The 19,436-nt window shown below is 48.5% G+C and overlaps 1 protein-coding gene across 1 annotated transcript in view; it reads left to right on the forward strand.

The window, feature by feature from the left end:
* The window catches only part of LOC116987603 (protein O-GlcNAcase-like), a 55,351-nt gene that overhangs the window by 11,804 nt on the left and 24,111 nt on the right, over positions 1-19,436 (forward strand). Inside the window, exons 2-8 of the mRNA XM_033043818.1 lie at positions 2,765-2,822; positions 4,580-4,677; positions 9,757-9,887; positions 13,326-13,497; positions 14,810-14,908; positions 15,609-15,890; positions 17,488-17,592. Of these exons, the coding sequence (XP_032899709.1) occupies positions 2,765-2,822; positions 4,580-4,677; positions 9,757-9,887; positions 13,326-13,497; positions 14,810-14,908; positions 15,609-15,890; positions 17,488-17,592 (945 nt within the window). The remainder of the gene's footprint in view (positions 1-2,764; positions 2,823-4,579; positions 4,678-9,756; positions 9,888-13,325; positions 13,498-14,809; positions 14,909-15,608; positions 15,891-17,487; positions 17,593-19,436) is intronic.

A 19,436-nucleotide genomic window follows, 5' to 3' on the forward strand; every position in this document is an offset into this window, starting at 1 on the left:
GGGGGTGGGGGAGCAGGGAGAAGAAAGGAAAAAGGAGGTGGAGCCCGAAGGCTGGGGGATGGGAGGAGACAGCAGGAGGGCTGAGGAAGGGGAGGAGACAGCAAGGACTAACAATATTGTGAGAATTCAATGTTCATGCCCCGCAGGATGCAGACTCCCCAAGCGGAATATGAGGTGCTGTTCCTCCATTTTCCGGTGTTGCTCGCTCTGGCCATGGAGGAGACCCAGGACAGAGAGGTCGGATGGGGAATGGGAGGGGGAGTTGAAGTGCTGAGCCACCGGGAGGTCAGGTTGGTTATTGTGGACCGAGCGGAGGTGTTCGGCGAAACGATCACCCAACCTCCGCTTGGTCTCACGGATATAGATCTGCTGACATCTAGAGCAGCGGATGCAATAGATGACGTTGGAAGAGATGCAAGTAAACCTCTGTCGAACCTGGAACAACTGCTTGGGTCCTTGAATGGAGTCCAGGGGGGAGGTAAAGGGACAAGTGTTGCATCTCTTGCGGTTGCAAGGGAAAGTGCCCGGGGAGGGGGTGGTACGGGAGGGAAGGGAAGAATTGACAAGGGAGTTGTGGAGGGAGCGGTCTTTGCGGAAGGCAGATATGGGGGGAGATGGGAAGATGTGGCGAGTGGTGGGGTCACGTTGGAGGTGGCGAAATTGACGGAGGATTACTTGTTGTTCATCCTCTGTTGTGCCTTTTTGATTTAACAGGAACCTGGTGGGCAACCTTTTCACAGAGGGTGGTGGTATGTGGCTAAAACACAACGTGTACATGGATAGGAAAGGTTCAGAGGGTTATGGACCAAACATGGAACAGTGATACCAGCTTGGATGGGGCATCTAGTTCAACATTTAAAATGGAGACGACGAAACACTTTTTCTCACAGAGAATTGTGAAGCTGTGGAATTCTCTGCCTCAGAGGGCGGTGGAGGCGGGTTCTCTGGATACTTTCATGAGAGAGCTAGATAGGGCTCTTAAAGATAGCGGAGTCAGGGGATATGGGGAGATGGCAGGAACGGGGTACTGATTGGGGATGATCAGCCATGATCACATTGAATGGTGGTGCTGGCTCGAAGGGCCGAATGACCTACTCCTGCACCTATCTAGATAGACAATTTAGAAGATTGTGGGGGGATCTTATAGAAACTTACAAAATTCTTAAGGGGTTGGACAGGCTAGATGCAGGAAGATTGTTCCCGATGTTGGGGAAGAACTGAAGAGCCTGTTTCCATGCTGAATGGTGCTCAAGTTTGATGTTTCCACCAGTGGGAGAGCCCAGGACTATTGGTCACGGCCTCAGAATTAAAGGACGTTCTTTCAGGAAGGAACTGAGGAGAAATTTATTTCATCAGACGGTGGTGATTCTGTGGAATTATTTGCCACAGAAGGCTGTGGAGGCCAAGTCAGTGGATATTTTTAAGGCAGAGATAGATTGATTCTTGATTAGTACGGGTGTCAGGGGCTATGGGGAGAAGGCAGGAGAATGGGGTTTGGAGGTAGAGATAGATCAGCCATGATTGAAAGGAGGGGTTGACGTGATGGGCCGAATGGCCTAATTCTGCTCATATCACTTTATGGCCTTTATGAATAAACTTGGATTGTTTGCTCTGGAGCTTCGGAGACTGAGGGGAGACCTGATAAAATTTATTAAATGTATATTAGTAGAAATAGGCCATTTGGCCCATCAAGTCTACTGCGCCATTCAATCATGGCTGATCTCTGCATCCTAATCCCATTTTCCTGCCTTCTCCCCATAACCCTTGACACCCGTTCTAATCAAGAATATGTCTATCTCTGACTTAAAAATATCCACTAACTTTACTTCCACAGCCCCCTGTGGCAATGATTCTCACAGATTAATTACTCTCTGACCAAAGGGTTTAGAAAGATTATACAGTCAGAACCTTTTTCACACAAATAGTGAAGGGCATAGCTGTAAGGTGTAAGGGGGGAAAGTTTAAAGGAGATGTGCGGAGCAAGTTAAACTAAACTAAACTAAATTAAACCTCCTCCAACCTCATCTATTGCATCCGCTGGTCTAGATGTCAACTGCTCTACATAGGTGAGACCAAGCGCAGGCTCGGCGATCGCTTCGCCCAACACCTCCGCTCGGTCCGCAATAACCAACCTGGTCTCCGGTGGCCTCAGCACTTCAACCTCTCCTCCCATTCCGAATCCGACCTTTCTGTCCTGGGCCTCCTCCATGGCCAGAGTGAGTCCCACCGTAAATTGGAGGAGCAGCACCTCATATTTCGCTTGGGCAGTTTACACCCCAGCAGTATGAACATTGACTTCTCCAATTTCAGGTAGTCCTTACTTTCTCCCTCCTTCCCCTCCCCTTCCCAGCTCTCCCCCAACCCACTGTCTCCGCCTCTTCCTTTCTTCTTCCTGCCCACACCACCCCCACACCAGTCTGAAGAAGGGTCTCGACCCCGAAACATCACCTTTTCCTTTGCTCCATAGATGCTGCCTCACCCTCTGAGTTTCTCCAGCATTTTTATCTACCTTAAATTAAACAGCCTGTTTCCTCCATTCCGTGACATTTTCATTGAGATACAGTGTGTGAAACTCAGCCAGTAACCAATGGTAATGGGCGTTTGAAGAAGGGTCTCGACCCAAAACGTCACCCATTCCACCTCCAGATGATGCTGCCTATCCCGCTGAGTTACTCCAGCCTTTTGTGTCTATCTTCAGTTTAAACCAGCATCTGCAGTTCCTTCTTACACTGTAACTAATGGCTTATTGTGTGTGTGTGTGTGCTTATAGGTTTCTATGGCAGACCATGGTCGATGGAACAACGGAAGGTGCTGTTCAAATGGTAATGCTGATATAACTTGTGTTGTACTTACATAGAAACATAGAAATTAGATGCAGGAGTAGGCCATTCGGCCCTTCGAGCCTGCACCGCCATTCAATATGATCATGGCTGATCATCCAACTCAGTATCCCGTACCTGCCTTCTCTCCATACCCTCTGATCCCCCTAGCCACAAGGGCCACATCTAACTCCCTCTTAAATATAGCCAATGAACTGGCCTCGACTACCCTCTGTGGCAGAGAGTTCCAGAGATTCACCACTCTCTGTGTGAAAAATGTTCTTCTCATGTCGACATTTGAAAAAAATGGGATACTAAAATAATAGAGGATTTAGGGAAATGATCACGTTTTATAGACAATAGACAATAAGTGCAGGAGTAGGCCATTTGGCCCTTCGAGCCAGCACCGTCATTCACTGTGATCATGGCTGATCATCCCCAATCAATACCCCGTTCCTGCCTTCTCCCCATATCCCCACTATTTTTAAGAGCCCTATCTAGCTCTCTCTTGAAAGCAACCAGAGAACCTGCCTCCACCGCCCTCTGAGGCAGAGAATTCCACAGATTCTCAACCCTCTGTGTGAAAAGGTTTTACCTCATCTAAATAGCTTACCCCTTATTCTTAAACTGTGGCCCCTGGTTCTGGACTCCCCGAACATCGGGAACATGTTTCCTGCCTCTAGCCTGCCCAAACCCTTAATAATCTTACATGTTTCAATAAGATCTCCTCTCATCCTTCTAAATTCCAGAGTATACAAGCCTACCCGCTCCATTCTATCAACATATGACAGTCTCACAGAGTATCACAGTCATAGAGTGATACAGCGTGGAAACAGTCCCTTCAGCCCAACTTGCCCACACTGGCCAACATGCCCCATCTACACTAGTCTCACCTGCCCGCGTTTGGTCCACATCCCTCCAAACCTGTCCTATCCGTGTCCCTGTCTAATTATGTCTCAAACGGTGCATCTCACTTGCGACGCAAATAACTGGGTAGGGTGGAACTGCAAAAGCTGGTTTAAAACGAAGATATACACAAAATGCTGGAGTAGCTCAGCGGGTCAGGCAACATCTCTGGAGAGAAGGAATGGGTGACGTTTCGGGTGCTCTAGAAGGGTCTCGACCCGAAACATCACCTATTCCTATTCTCCAGAGATGCTGCCTGACCCGCTTAGAACGGAGACGAGGAAACACTTTTTCTCACAGAGAGCAGTGAGTCTGTGGAATTCTCTGCCTCAGAGGGCAGTGGAGGCAGGTTCTCTGGATGCTTTCAAGAGAGAGCTAGATAGGGCTCTTAAAGATAGCGGAGTCAGAGGATATGGGGAGAAGGCAGGAACGGGGTACTGATTGGGGATGATCAGCCATAATCACATTGAATGGCGGTGCTGGCTCGAAGGGCCGAATGGCCTCCTCCTGCACCTGTTGTCTATTGTCTATTGTCCCATGTGCTATGTCCTTTGTACTGTGTCCCACGTTCTGTATCCCATGTTCTACGTGCTATGTCCCATGTTCTGTGTCCTGTAGCTGAGCTACTCCAGAATTTTGTGTCTATCAACACAGATAACTAATGTTGTTCCCGGGAAGGAGATTCCGGCAGAAGAAGGCAGGCGAATGGGGTTAGGAGGGGGAGATGGATCAGCTATGATTGAATGACGGAGTAGACATGATGGGCCGAATGGCCTAATTCTATTCCTCTCACTTATGACCTTATGACTCTATGACTATCTCATAGCTGACCAGCTGGTGTTGTTTTTTCTCAGGATGCAGAGGTGGGGCCTAAATGTCTACATGTATGGTCCCAAAGATGATCTGAAGCACCGACTCTTGTGGAGGGAGACATACTCTGTGGAAGAGTCAGGTAAGGAGAGGTTTGGAGGGACATAGAACGGCATAGCACGGTAACAGGCCATTCAGCCTACAATGTCTGTGCCGAACACGATGCCATGATATAATTACTCCCAATTATCTGCACATTTAGTTCAGTTCGGTTTAGCCTAGTTTATTGTCACGTGTACCGAGGTACAGTGAAAAGCTTTTGTTGCATGCTAACCAGTCAGCGGAAAGACAATACATGATTACAATCGAGCCATTTACAGTGTATAGATACATGATAAGGGAATAACATTTAGCGTAAGGTAAAGCCAGTAAAGCCAGATAAACTCCTTATCTCTGGATCTCCCACTCCTCTGACTCAGTCTGAAGAAGTAAGGAAGTAAGTAAATGTTATTTATATAGCATGTTTAAATCAACTCACGTTGTAACCAAAGTGCTTTACATAGAACAAATAATGAAGTTTCCGTACATCCATAGAAAAATTAAAAAAAAGAAAAATGTCACAAAACATTATAGAATTCAACATGAACGTCCCCCCACTGTGGGGAAAGGCCTCTTCCTCTGTGATCACCCGAGGTCGGGGCCTATTTGTGGCCTCCGCAGCCAGTCCGATGTTTTCAGGCCCTCTTGCCGGGAAGATGGAACTCCGGCGTCGGGAGAAATACTCCTCGGCAGCTTGGAGTGTCTGGAGCGGCCGCTGAGGAGTGTTCACAACCCGACACAAGAAGGGTCTCAACCCGAAACGCCACCTTGTCCTTCCATCTAGGGTGCTGCCTGCCCGCTGAGTTGCTCCAGCATTTTGTGTCTATCTTCAGTGTAAACCAGCATCTGCAGTTCCTTCCTGCGCATTGAGTTTAGTTTAAGAATGAATGAATAAGTTTATTGGCCAAGTATGTAAACATACATGCCTTGGTGCTCCCCTCGTTAGTAACAACACCACATACAGTGACACATGAAACTTGTGTACCATTCATGATTACAATCGAGCCATTCACTGTGTACAGATACATGATAAAGGGAATAACGTGAATAATGTTTAGTGCAAGATAAATCCCATTATGACACGATGGCTCTTGGCTATCCATAATCAGCTCTTGCTCATCTAAATGCATGTATATATTACCCCTCAGAATCCTCCCCAGTAATTTTCTGACCTCACAGGTTAGGCTCATTGGCCTATAGTTCCCAGGCTTTTCCTTGCAGTCCTTCTTAAATAGAGAATCAAGAACCAGAGGACATAGGTTTAAGGTGAGGGGGGAAAGATTTAGTAGTTCTTCTGCAGGTGTATAGGGCTCTGGTGAGACCACATCTGGAGTATTGTGTACAGTTTTGGTCTTGTTTTGGTGTACAGAATTTGAGGAAGGACATCCTTGTGATTGGGGCAGTGCAGCGTAGGTTCACGAGATTGATCCCTGGGATGGCGGGACTGTCATATGAGGAAAGATTGAAAAGACTAGGCTTGTATTCACTGGAGTTTAGAAGGATGAGGGGATATCTTATAGAAACATATAAAATTATAAGAGGACAGGACAAGCTAGATGGAGGAAAAATGTTCCCAATGTTGGGCGAGTCCAGAACCAGGGGTCACAGTCTTAGAATAAAGGGGAGGTCATTTAAGACTGAGGTGAGAAAAAACTTTTTCACTGAGACAGTTGTGAATTTATGGAATTCCCTGCCACAGAGGGCAGTGGAGGCCAAGTCACTGGATGGATTTAAGAGAGAGTTGGATAGAGCTCTAGGGGCTAGTGGAGTCAAGGGATATGGGGAGAAGGCAGGCACGGGTTATTGATAGGGGACGATCAGCCATGGTCACAATGAATGGCGGTGCTGGCTCGAAGGGCCGAATGGCCTCCTCCTGCACCTATTTTCTGTTTCTATGTTTCTTCTATGTAGACAATAGACAATAGGTGCAGGAGGAGGCCATTTGGCCCTTCTAGCCAGCACAGCCATTCAATGTGATTATGGCTGATCATCCCCAATCAGTACCCCGTTCCTGCCTTCTCCCCATATCCCCTGACTCCGCTATTTTTAAGTGCCCTATCTATCTCTCTCTTGAAAGCATCCAGAGAACCTGCCTCCACCGCCCTCTGAGGCAGAGAACTCCACAGACTCACCACTCTCTGTGAGAAAAAGTGTTTCCTCATCTCCGTTCTAAATGGCTTACTCCTTATTCTTAAACTGTGGCCCCTGGTTCTGGACTCCCCCAACATCGGGAACATGTTTCCTGCCTCTAGCATGTCCAAGCCCTTAACAATCTTATATGTTTCATGCAGTCCTTCTTAAATAAACAATCAAGAACCAGAGGACATAGGTTTAAGGTGAGGGGGGAAAGATTTAATAGGAACCTGAGGGGTCACTTTCTTACACAAAGGGTGGTGGGTGTATGGAACGGGCTGCCGGAGGAGGTAGTTGAGGCAGGTGCTATCATAACATTTCAGAAACAGTTAGACAGGTACATGGATTGGGGAGGTTTAGAGGGATATGGGCCAAATGCAGGCAGGTGGGATTAGTGTAGATGGGACATGTTGGTCGGTGCGGGCAAGTTGGACCGAAGGTCGGCCGCGGTGGCCGAGCGGTGGAGTTGCTGCCTTACAGCGCTTGTAGCGCTGAAAACCCGGGTTCAATCCTGATTACGGGTGCTGCCTGTGCGGAGTTTGCATGTTCTCCCCGTGACCGAGTGGGTTTTCTCCGAGATCTTCGGTTTCCTCCCACACCCCCAAAGACGTACAGGTTTATAGGTTAATTGGCATGGTGTATGTGTAAAATTGTCCCTAGTGTGTGTAGGATAGTGTTAATGTGCGGGGATTGCTGGTCGGTGCGGAATCGCTGGGCCGAAGGGCCTGTTTCAGCGCTGTATCTCTAAACTAAAGGGCCTGTATCTCTAAACATAAAAGGCACAACAGAGGATGTACTTCCTGCGGCAGCTGAGGAAGCACAGTCTGCCACAGGCAATGATGGTCCAATTCTACATGGCCATCGTAGAGTCTGTCCTCACCTTATCCATCATGGTCTGGTTTGGCTCAGCCACCAAGCACGACACCTGGAGGCTGCAGCGAATCGTCCGATCAGCAGTGAAACATAGAAACATAGAAATTAGGTGCAGGAGTAGGCCATTCGGCCCTTCGAGCCTGCACCGCCATTCAATATGATCATGGCTGATCATCCAACTCAGTATCCCGTACCTGCCTTCTCTCCATACCCTCTGATCCCCTTAGCCACAAGGGCCACATCTAATTCCCTCTTAAATATAGCCAATGAACTGGCCTCGACTACCCTCTGTGGCAGGCAGGGAGTACCAGAGATTCACCACTCTCTGTGTGAAAAAAGTTCTTCTCATCTCGGTTTTAAAGGATTTCCCCCTTATCCTTAAGCTGTGACCCCTTGTCCTGGACTTCCCCAACATCGGGAGCAATCTTCCTGCATCTAGCCTGTCCAACCCCTTAAGAATTTTGTAAGTTTCTATAAGATCCCCTCTCAATCTCCTAAATTCTAGAGAGTATAAACCAAGTCTATCCAGTCTTTCTTCATAAGACAGTCCTGACATCCCAGGAATCAGTCTGGTGAACCTTCTCTGCACTCCCTCTATGGCAATAATGTCCTTCCTCAGATTTGGAGACCAAAACTGTACGCAATACTCCAGGTGTGGTCTCACCAAGACCCTGTACAACTGCAGTAGAACCTCCCTGCTCCTATACTCAAATCCCTTTGCTATGAAAGCTAACATACCATTCGCTTTCTTCACTGCCTGCTGCACCTGCATGCCCACTTTCAATGACTGGTGTACCATAACACCCTGGTCTCGCTGCATCTCCCCTTTTCCTAGTCGGCCACCATTTAGATAATAGTCTGCTTTCCTGTTTTTGCCACCAAAATGGATAACCTCACATTTATCCACATTATACTGCATCTGCCAAACATTTGCCCACTCACCCAGCCTATCCAAGTCACCTTGCAGTCTCCTAGCATCCTCCTCACAGCTAACACTGCCCCCCAGCTTAGTGTCATCCGCATACTTGGAGATATTGCCTTCAATTCCCTCATCCAGATCATTAATATATATTGTAAATAGCTGGGGTCCCAGCACTGAGCCTTGCGGTACCCCACTAGTCACTGCCTGCCATTGTGAAAAGGACCCGTTTACTCCTACTCTTTGCTTCCTGTTTGCCAGCCAGTTCTCTATCCACATCAATACTGAACCCCCAATGCCATGTGCTTTAAGTTTGTAAACTAATCTCTTATGTGGGACCTTGTCGAAAGCCTTCTGGAAGTCCAGATACACCACATCCACTGGTTCTCCCCTATCCACGCTACTAGTTACATCCTCGAAAAATTCTATAAGATTCGTCAGACATGATTTACCTTTTGTAAATCCATGCTGACTTTGTCCAATGATTTCACCACTTTCCAAATGTGCTGCTATCCCATCTTTAATAACTGACTCTAGCAGTTTCCCCACTACCGATGTTAGACTATCTGGTCTGTAATTCCCCGTTTTCTCTCTCCCTCCCTTCTTAAAAAGTGGGGTTACGTTTGCTACCCGCCAATCCTCAGGAACTACTCCAGAATCTAAAGAGTTTGAAAGATTATTACTAATACATCCACTATTTCTGGAGCTACTTCCTTAAGTACTCTGGGATGCAGCCTATCTGGCCCTGGGGATTTATCGGCCTTTAATCCATTTAATTTACCCAACACCACTTCCCGGCTAACCTGGATTTCACTCAATTCCTCCAACTCCTTTGACCCGCGGTCCCCTGCTATTTCCGGCAGATTATTTATGTCTTCCTTAGTGAAGACGGAACCAAAGTAGTTATTCAATTGGTCCGCCATATCCTTGTTCCCCATGATCAACTCACCTGTTTCTGACTGCAAGGGACATACATTTGTTTTAACTAATCTCTTTCTTATTGGCTGCAACCTTCCCTCCATTGACGAACTGTACACTGTGTGTCATGTTGTTACTTGTGGGCGGAGCACCAAGGCAAATTCCTTGTATGTGAATACTTGGCCAATAAACGTACTTACTTACTTACTTCCATACTTACTGTTTCCATGCTGTATGACTCTATGACTACGATTGTGGTTCTTCCTCCTCTGTTGTTAGCCCAGCTCAGTGCCTTGGTGTCCACTGCCCGGGAATGCGGAGTTGAGTTTGTGTACGCCATCTCGCCCGGACAGGACATCGCCTTCTCCAGCTCCTGTGACCTGGCCTTACTGAAGCAGAAACTGAGGCAGGTAGTGTGAACATTGATCTCTACAGGGCACTTGCCTCGTGAAGGCCAGCAGCATAATCAAGGCCCAATCTCACCCCGCTTCTGACTGTCCACTCGATCTATTTAAGAAAGAACTGCAGATGCTGGAAAAATCGAAGGTAGACAAAATGCTGGAGAAACTCAGCGGGTGAGGCAGCATCCATGAAGCAAAGGAATAGGTGACGTTTCGAGTCGAGACCCTTCTTCAGAAGAACGGTCTCGTCCCGAAACGTCACCTAATCCTTCGCTCCTTAAGGGCCTGTCCCACGAGCATGCGACTCCATGCGGCAAGCGTGACCTAACGTGGTCGCTTGAGCCGTGTGGCCTCGCGGGGCCGGTCCCACTTCGATCGCCGGAGCCGTATGGAGTTGTGCGGAGCTGGTCCCGACATCGCGCGGGGCTCCGAAAAACTGACCGTGTTCAAAAATTCCGCGCGGCAACGGCCTTCCGGACCGCAGACGCATTGAGGCCGTACGCCAGCATGCGGCCTGCATGAGGCGAGCGCGACCAAACCGGAAGCGGGGGCTGCGCGGAGATCGAGTGACTGACGTGAAGTTTGAGCGAAGACCGCGGGAAGTTCGCGCGTGACGTACGGTGTTGTTTCAAGAGAGGGGCATACGCAGCGTCTTGACGCCGTACGTCACGTGCGAACTTCCCGCGGTCTTCGCTCAAACTTCACGTCAGTCACTCGATCTCCGCGCAGCCCCCGCTTCCGGTTTGGTCGCGCTCGCCTCATGCAGGCCGCATGCTGGTGGGACCGGCCCTATAGATGCTGCCTCACCCGCTGAGTTTCTCCAGCATTTTTGTCTACCTTCCTCTACTTGATCTATGTCCCTCCATTGACTCCATCTACACCTCACGCTGCCTCGGCAAGGCCAGCAGCATCATCAAGTACCAGTCACACCCCGGCCACTCCCTCTTCTCCCCTCTCCCATCAGGCAAGAGTACAGAAGTGTGAAAACACACACCTCCAGATTCAGGGACAGTTTCTTCCCAGCTGTTATCAGGCAACTGAACCATCCTATCAACAACTAGAGAGCGGTCCTGAGCTATTATCTACCTCATTGGACATCCTCGGACGATCTTTAATCAAACTTTACTGGACTTTGTCTAGCGCCAAACATTATTCACATTATTTCCTTTATCCTGTATCTGTACACCGTTGATGGCTCGATTGTAAGCATGTATTGTCTTTCCGCTGACTGCTTTGCACGCAACAATCTGCTGGAATTCTTTGAAGAAGTAAATAGCAGGACAGAAAGTCAGTGGATGTAGTTTACCTGGATTTTCAGAAAGCCTTTGATAAGGTGCCACACGTGAGGCTGCTGAGGAAGATGAGAGCCCACGGTGTCAAAGGGCAGATACTAGTATGGATAGCAGGTTGGCTGGATGGCAGAAGACAAAGAGTGGCAATAAAGGGGACTTTTTCTGCTTGGCTGCCAGTGACTAGCGGAGTTCCGCAAGGGTCGGTGCTGGGGCCGCTACTCTTCACGTTGTATATTAATGATTTGGACGAGGGGATTGAAGGCTTTGTGGCCAAGTTTGCGGATGATATGAAAATAGGTGGAGGGGCAGGTAGTGTAGAGAAAGCAGGGACTCTGCAGAATGACATGGACAGGTTGGGAGAGTGGGCAGAGAAGTGGCAGATGGAATATAGTGTCGCTAAGTGTGGAGTCATGCATTTTGGTCGTAGGAATAAAGGCGTAGACTATTTTCTAAATGGGGAGCGCTGGTGCAGGATTCCCAAAAAGTTAATCTGCAAGTCAAATCAGTAGTAAAGAAAGCAAACTCAATACTGGCATTTATTTCAAGAGGGCTAGAATAAAAAAACCAGGGATATTAAGGCGCTGGTCAGGCCGCATATGGAGTATTGTTCGCAATTTTGGGCACCGTATCTGTGGAAGGATGTGCTGGCTCTGGAGAGGGTCCAGAGGAGAGGGTCCAGAGGAGGTTTACAAGAACGATCATGACTTCAGAATTAAGGGACAGATGTTTAGGGGTAACATGAGGGGGAACTTCTTTACTCAGAGAGTGGTAGCGGTGTGGAATGAGCTTACAGTGGAAGTGGTGGCGGCAGGTTCGTTGGTATCATTTAAAATTAAATTGGATAGGCATATGGATGAGAAGGGAATGGAGGGTTATGGTATGAGTGCAGGCAGGTGGGACTAAGGGAAAAAAGTTGTTCGTCACGGACTTGTAGGGCCGAGATGGCCTGTTTCCATGCTGTAATTGTTATATGGTTATATGATCCCAGGAATGAGTGGGTTAACCTATGATGAACATTTGCCGGCACTGGGCCTGTACTCGCTGGAGTTTAGAAGAATGAGGGGGGGACCTCATTGAAACTTACAGAATAGTGAAAGGCCTGGATAGAGTGGATGTGGAGAGGATGTTTCCACTAGTGGGAGAGTCCGGGACTAGAGGTCACAGCCTCAGAATTAAAGGACGTTCTTTTAGGAAGGAAATGAGGAGGAATTTCTTTAGTCGGAGGGTGGTGAATCTGTGGAATTCTTTGCCACAGAAGGCTATGGAGTCCAAGTCAATGGATGTTTTTAAGGTGGAGATGGATAGATTCTTGATTAGTACGGGTGTCAGTGTAATGGAGTTAGGAGCGATAAATTAGCCATGATTTAATGGTGCAATAGATTTGATGGGCCGAATGGTCTAATTCTGCTCTTAGAGCTTATGAGTGTGGATCGGAATTTGGACTATTTCTATGTAAATGGTGGCAAAATATGGTGAATGTGAATGTACATAGTTCCTTGAAGGTGGAGTCAGGTACATAATTCCTTGAAGGTGTAGTCAGGTATATAGTTGCTTGAAGGCGGGCACTGCAGGTAGGTCGGGTGGTCAAAAGGCTTTTGGCACATTGGTCGTCATCAGTCAGAGCATAGTGCAGGGGTTCCCAACCTTTTTTCATTCCGTTTACCCTGGCAGCTTAAATAGACAATAGACAATAGGTGCAGGAGTAGGCCATTTGGCCCTTCGAGCCAGCACCGCCATTCAATGTGATCATGGCTGATCATCCCCAATCAGTACCCCGTTCCTGCCTTCTCCCCATATCCCCTGACTCCGCTATTTTTAAGAGCCCTATCTAGCTCTCTCTTGAAAGCATCCAGAGAACCTGCCTCCACCGCCCTCTGAGGCAGAGAATTCCACAGACTCACCACTCTCTGTGAGAAAAAGTGTTTCCTCGTCTCCGTTCTAAATGGCTTACCCCTTATTCTTAAACTGTGGCCCCTGGTTCTGGACTCCCCCAACATCGGGAACATGTTTCCTGCCTCTAGCATGTCCAAGCCCTTAACAATCTTATAATGTACAAGCCCAGCTGCTCCGTTCTCTGGTAAAGAACCCTTGAACCATTGGGTCTCTGATCGCCTGTCTCCCGCTGACCTCTCTGGTGACCTCTGCCCTCCCACAGGTCAAGGGGTTTGGATGCTGGGCCTTCGCCATCTTGTTCGATGACATCGACCACACCATGTGCCCCGCTGACAAAGAAGTCTTCAGCTCATTCGCTCACGCGCAGGTGTCGGTGGCCAACGAGACCTACCGGTACTTGGGGGAGCCTCCCGTCTTCTTGTTCTGCCCGACAGGTACGTTAGAACATGGCCCCTGCCCACCGATACAGACTGTGATGGCAGGCGATAGATAGGGTTGAATCGGCCTGGATAGAGTGGGTGTGGACAGGATGATTCCTCTAGGACCAGAGGTCATAGCCTCAGATTTAAAGGACGTTCCTTGAAACATACCAAAATAGTGAAAGGCTTGGATAGAGTGGACGTGGAGAAGATGTTTCCACTAGTGGGAGAGTCTATGACGAGAGGTCACAGAGGCCTCAGAATTAAAGGACGTTCCTTTAGGAAGGAGATGAGGAGAAATGTCTTTAGTCAGAGGGTGGGATTCATTGCCACAGAAGGCTGTGGAGGCCAAGTCAATGGATATTCTTAAGGCAGAGATAGATAGATTCTTGATTGGTGCGGGAGTCAGGGGTTAGGGGGAGAAGGCAGGAGAATGGGGTTAGGAGGGAGAGATAGATCAGCCATGATTGAATGGCAGAGTGGACCTGATGGGCCGAATGGCCTAATTCTACTCCTATCACTTTATGACCAGACTGATTCCTGGGATGTCAGGACTGTCTTATGAAGAAAGACTGGATAGACTTGGTTTATACTCTCTAGAATTTAGGAGATTGAGAGGGGATCTTATAGAAACTTACAAAATTCTTAAGGGGTTGGACAGGCTAGATGCAGGAAGATTGCTCCCGATGTTGGGGAAGTCCAGGACAAGGGGTCACAGCTTAAGGATAAGGGGGAAATCCTTTAAGACCGAGATGAGAAGAACTTTTTTTACACAGAGAGTGGTGAATCTCTGGAACTCTCTGCCACAGAGGGTAGTCGAGGCCAGTTCATTGGCTATATTTAAGAGGGAGTTAGATGTGGCCCTTGTGGCTAAAGGGATCAGAGGGTATGGAGAGAAGGCAGGTACAGGATACTGAGTTGGATGATCAGCCATGATCATATTGAATGGCGGTGCAGGCTCGAAGGGCCGAATGGCCTACTCCTGCACCTAATTTCTATGTTTCTATGTTTCTATGACCTTTATCAACAAACTTGGATTGTTTGCATTGGAGATTTCGTGGCTGAGGGGAGACCTGATATAACTTTATAAAATTTCTTCAGGGCGTCAGGGGGAGAAGGCAGGAGAATGGGGTTAGGAGGGAGAGATAGATCGGCCATGATTGAATGGTGGAGTAGACTCGATGGGCTGAATGCTCCAAGAACTTATGAACTTATGAAACATCTGATATTGTTCCCTTGGTCCCAGCTTTTGAAGCAACAAATAGAAAAATAAGCCCTCCTCAACAAAGCTCTCAGCTTCTTCTCTGTGTGTTTGGGTGTGTTTCAGAGTACTGCGGCTCCCTGTGCTACCCGAGTCTCAAAGCCTCCAACTATCTGAAGGTCATTGGGGCCGACCTTCACCCTGGGATCGGGGTCATCTGGACAGGTGAGAGCCGACATGCGGTTGATTCAGCCAACTGAACCATCTGACCAACAACTGGAAAGCAATAGGCAATAGACAATAGGTGCAGGAGTAGGTCATTCGGCCCTTCGAGCCAGCACCGCCATTCAATGTGATCATGGCTGATCATCCCCAATCAGTACCCCGTTCCTGCCTTCTCCCCATATCCCCTGACTCCGCTATCTTTAAGAGCCCTATCTAGCTCTCTCTTGAAAGCATCCAGAGAACCGGCCTCCACCGCCCTCTGAGGCAGAGAATTCCACAGACTCACCACTCTCTGTGAGAAAAAGTGTTTCCTCGTCTCCGTTCTAAATGGCTTACTCCTTATTCTTAAACTGTGGCCCCTGGTTCTGGACTCCCCCAACATCGGGAACATGTTTCCTGCTTCTAGCGTGTCCAAGCCCTTAACAATCTTATATGTTTCAAAGATATATAGACACACTGAACTTTTATCTCCTGTTCTGTATTATGTTTACATATTCTGCAAGCAAGTCCTATCTGGGACACATGACAACAAAACTCTCTTGACTCTTGTCTTGAATATCCTACCCACGCAGGTCACGGGAAGAACGTACCAAGTGCGTACAGACTGCAGGCGTAGTCAGGATCGAGCCCGGGACTGTAGGGCAGCACATCTGCTGCCGTAGGGAATGATGAGCTTTGTTTTTGTTTGTGCGAGTTGCAGGCAGCACGGTCATCTCCAAGGAGATCTCGGTGGAGTCGGTGGCGGACGTGCAGGAGGTGGTGAAGCGGCGGCCGCTGATATGGGACAACCTTCACGCCAACGACTATGCCCAGAGACGCGTCTTCCTGGGGCCCTACAGGGGGCGCCCCGCCAGCCTGGTGTCCAAGCTGCAGGGCGTCTTGCTCAACCCCAACTGCGAGCTGGAGGCCAACTACGTGCCCATCCACACCCTGGGCACGTGGCACAAGTGCGGAGTGCGGGCAGCAGCCAGCCGGGCATTGGGTACGTTGGGCCTTGGCTGCTGGGAAGATACCCAATAGACATAGAAACATAGAAAATAGGTGCAGGAGGTGGCCATTCGGCCCATCGAGCCTGCACCGCCATTCAATATGATCATGGCTGATCATCCAACTCAGTATCCTGTACCTGCCTTCTCTCCATACCCTCTGATCCCTTTAGCCACAAGGGCCACATCTAACTCCCTCTTAAATATAGCCAATGAACTGGCCTCAACTACCTTCTGTGGCAGAGAATTCCAGAGATTCACCACTCTCTGTGTGAAAATTGTTTCTCTCATCTCGGTCCTAAAGGATTTCCCCCTTATCCTTAAACTGTGACCCCTTGTCCTGGACTTCCCCAACATCGGGAACAATCTTCCTGCATCTAGCCTGTCCAACCCCTTAAGAATTTTGTAAGTTTCTATAAGATCCCCCCTCAATCTTCTAAATTCTAGCGAGTACAAGCCGAGTCTATCCAGTCTTTCTTCATATGAAAGTCCTGCCATCCCAGGAATCAGTCTGGTGAACTTTCTCTGTACTCCCTCCATGGCAAGAATGTCATTCCTCAGATTAGGAGACCAAAACTGTACGCAATTACTCCAGGTGTGGTCTCACCAATACCCTGTACAACTGCAGTACAATAGATCTATTCCCCTACCCAGGGTGAAAGACCATATACCCGATCAGAGATGCTGTCTGTCCCACTGAGTTGCTCCATCATTTTAGACAATAGACAATAGGTGCAGGAGTAGGCCATTCGGCCCTTCGAGCCAGCACCGCCATTCAATGTGATCATGGCTGATCATCCCCAATCAGTACCCCGTTCCTGCCTTCTCCCCATATCCCCTGACTCCACTATTTTTATGAACCCTATCTAGCTCTCTCCTGAAAGCATCCAGAGAACTGGCCTCCACCGCACCCTGAGGCAGAGAATTCCACACTCACAACTCTCTGTGTGAAAAAGTGTGCCCTCATCTCTGCTCTAAATAGCTTACCCCTTATTTTTAAAATATCCCTCTAAACCTGCCCTATCCATGTACCTGTCTAAATGTTTCTTAAACGTTATGATAGTCCCTGCCACAACTACCTCCTCCGGCAGCTCGTTCCATACACCCACCACCCTTTGTGTGAAAAAGTTGCCCCTCATGTTTCGATTAAATCTTTCCCCCCCCCCGTCACCTTAAACCTATGACCTCAGGTGCTCGATTCCCCAACTCTGGGTGAAAGACCATCCACCCGATCTATTCCTCTCATGATTTTATACACGTCTATAAGATCATCTGTCATTCTCCCGCGCTCCAAAGAGAAGTATCCCAGCCTACTCGACCTCTCCCTGTAGCTCAGACCCTCCAGTCCTGGCAACATGCCTTCCACATTCAAGGATTTAGATTCAGTGATGCAGAATGCAGGAGTAACTCAGCGGGTCAGGCAGCATCCCTGTAAAGCTTCTCTGCACACTTTCCAGCTAGCTTTAATTTCATGAAGCAAGTTTGTTGTAATTTCGGGGGGCCAATGCATGCGTTCAGGTGGAGCGAAGGTTTTGGACAATTTGAAGGCAGGATAACTCTGACAAACAACTAACACCATTAACTTCTTTTCAGATACTGATGATGGAGCTGAGAATGACCAAACATACTGCCCCAAAGAAGCACTAAAGGTTGCACTGGCTGACTGGGTAAAGGAAGTCAACAGACCTTTGAACCCAAGTGAGTGTGTGTGTGTGCATGTGTGTGTGTGTGCATGCATGCGTGTGTTGACGTGTGTGTGTGTGTGTGCGTGCGTGCGTGTGTGTGTTTGTGTGCATGGTTGTGCATGGGTGTGTGTGTGCATGTTTGTGCATGTGTGTGTGTGTGTGTATGTTTGTGCGTGTGTGTGCGCATGTGTACATGTGTACGTGTGTGTGTGTGTGCATGTTTGTGCATGTGTGTGCGCATGTGTACATGTGTACGTGTGTGTGTGTGTGCATGTTTGTGCATGTGTGTGTGCTTGCGTGCGTGTGTCCACGTGTGTGTGTGCATGGTTGTGCGTGCGTGCGTGTGTGTGCGTGTGTACATGTGTGTGTGCATGGTTGTGTGTGTGCATGGTTGTGCGCGATCATGTGTGTGTGCATGTGTGTGTGCATGTGTGTGCATGTGTGTGTGCATGTGTGTGCATGTGTGTGTGCATGTGTGTGCGTGTGTGTGTGCGTGTGTGTGTGTGTGCGTGTGTGCGTCTCTGTGTGTATGTCTTTTATATAATTTTAATGGTGGGCGGCTTGGTGGTGCATCGGTAGAGTTGCTGCCTCACAGCGCCCGATACCCGGTTCAATCCTGACTATGGGTGCTGTCTGTAAGGAGTTTGTACATTCTCCCCGTTTTCTCCGGGTACTCCGGTTTCCTCCCACACGTCAAAGATGTACGAGGTTGTAGGCTGTTTGGCTTGGTGTAATTATAAATTATTCCTAGTGTGTAGGATAGTGTAGTGTGCGGAGATCGCTGGTCTACCCAGACTCGGTGGGCCGAAGGGCCTGTTTATGCGCCATATCTCCTAACTAAACTAAAAAACTTTCGTACTTTTTATTGGCAATCATTAATTCCCCTTGAACCACTGCTATCGTTCTAGTGAAGGTTCATAAGTTCACAAGTGATAGGAGCAGAATTAGGCCATTCAGCCCAATAGGTTTTACGCCACCATTCAATCATGGCTGATCTATCTTTCCCTCTCAACCTCATTCTCCTGCCTTCTCCCCAGAATCCCTGACACCAGTACTCATCAAGCACATGGTGCTCCTCAGTGGGTTGGGCAGCTTCTCTGGAGAACATGGATAGGTGACTTCTCGGGTCGGAATGATCCCAGGAATGAGCGGGTTAACATATGATGAGCGTTTGACGGCACTGGGCCTGTACTCGCTGCACTTTGGCAGAGTGAGGGGGGACCTCATTGAAACGTACCAAATAGTGAAAGGCTTGGATAGAGTGAATGTGGAGAGGATGTTTGCACTAGTGGGAGAGTCTATGACTAGTGGTCACAGCCTCAGAATTAAAGGGCTTTTTTTTAGGAAGGAGACGAGGCGGAATTTCTTTAGTCAGAGGGTGGAGAATCTGTGGAATTATTTGCCACAGACGGCTGTGGAGGCCAAGTCAGTGGATATTTTTAAAGCAGGGATAGATAGATTCTTGATTAGTACGGGTGTCAGAGGTTACAGGGAGAAGGCAGGAGAATGGGGTTAGGAGGAGGAGATAGATCAGCCATGGCGGAGTAGTCTTGATGGGCCGAATGGCCTAATAATGCTCCTATCGCATGATCGTATGATCTTATGGAACTCTTCTTCAGTGACTCAATGATAATGGGGAGGGAGCCCCAGGGATATTGACCCAGTGACCTCGGGGAACAATCATATGTTTCCTGGCAAGGAATGGTTCATGAACTGATGCTCTTTTGATGTCAATAATCAGAGACACAAAATCACGATGACAAGACTGTAGTCGGGCCGCATTTGGAGCAATGCGTGCAGTTGTGGTCATCCCATTACAGGAAGAATGTGGAGGCTTTGGAGTGGGTGCGGAGGAGG

The sequence above is a fragment of the Amblyraja radiata genome, chromosome 1, assembly GCF_010909765.2.
Source record: "Amblyraja radiata isolate CabotCenter1 chromosome 1, sAmbRad1.1.pri, whole genome shotgun sequence".
NCBI lineage: Eukaryota > Metazoa > Chordata > Chondrichthyes > Rajiformes > Rajidae > Amblyraja > Amblyraja radiata.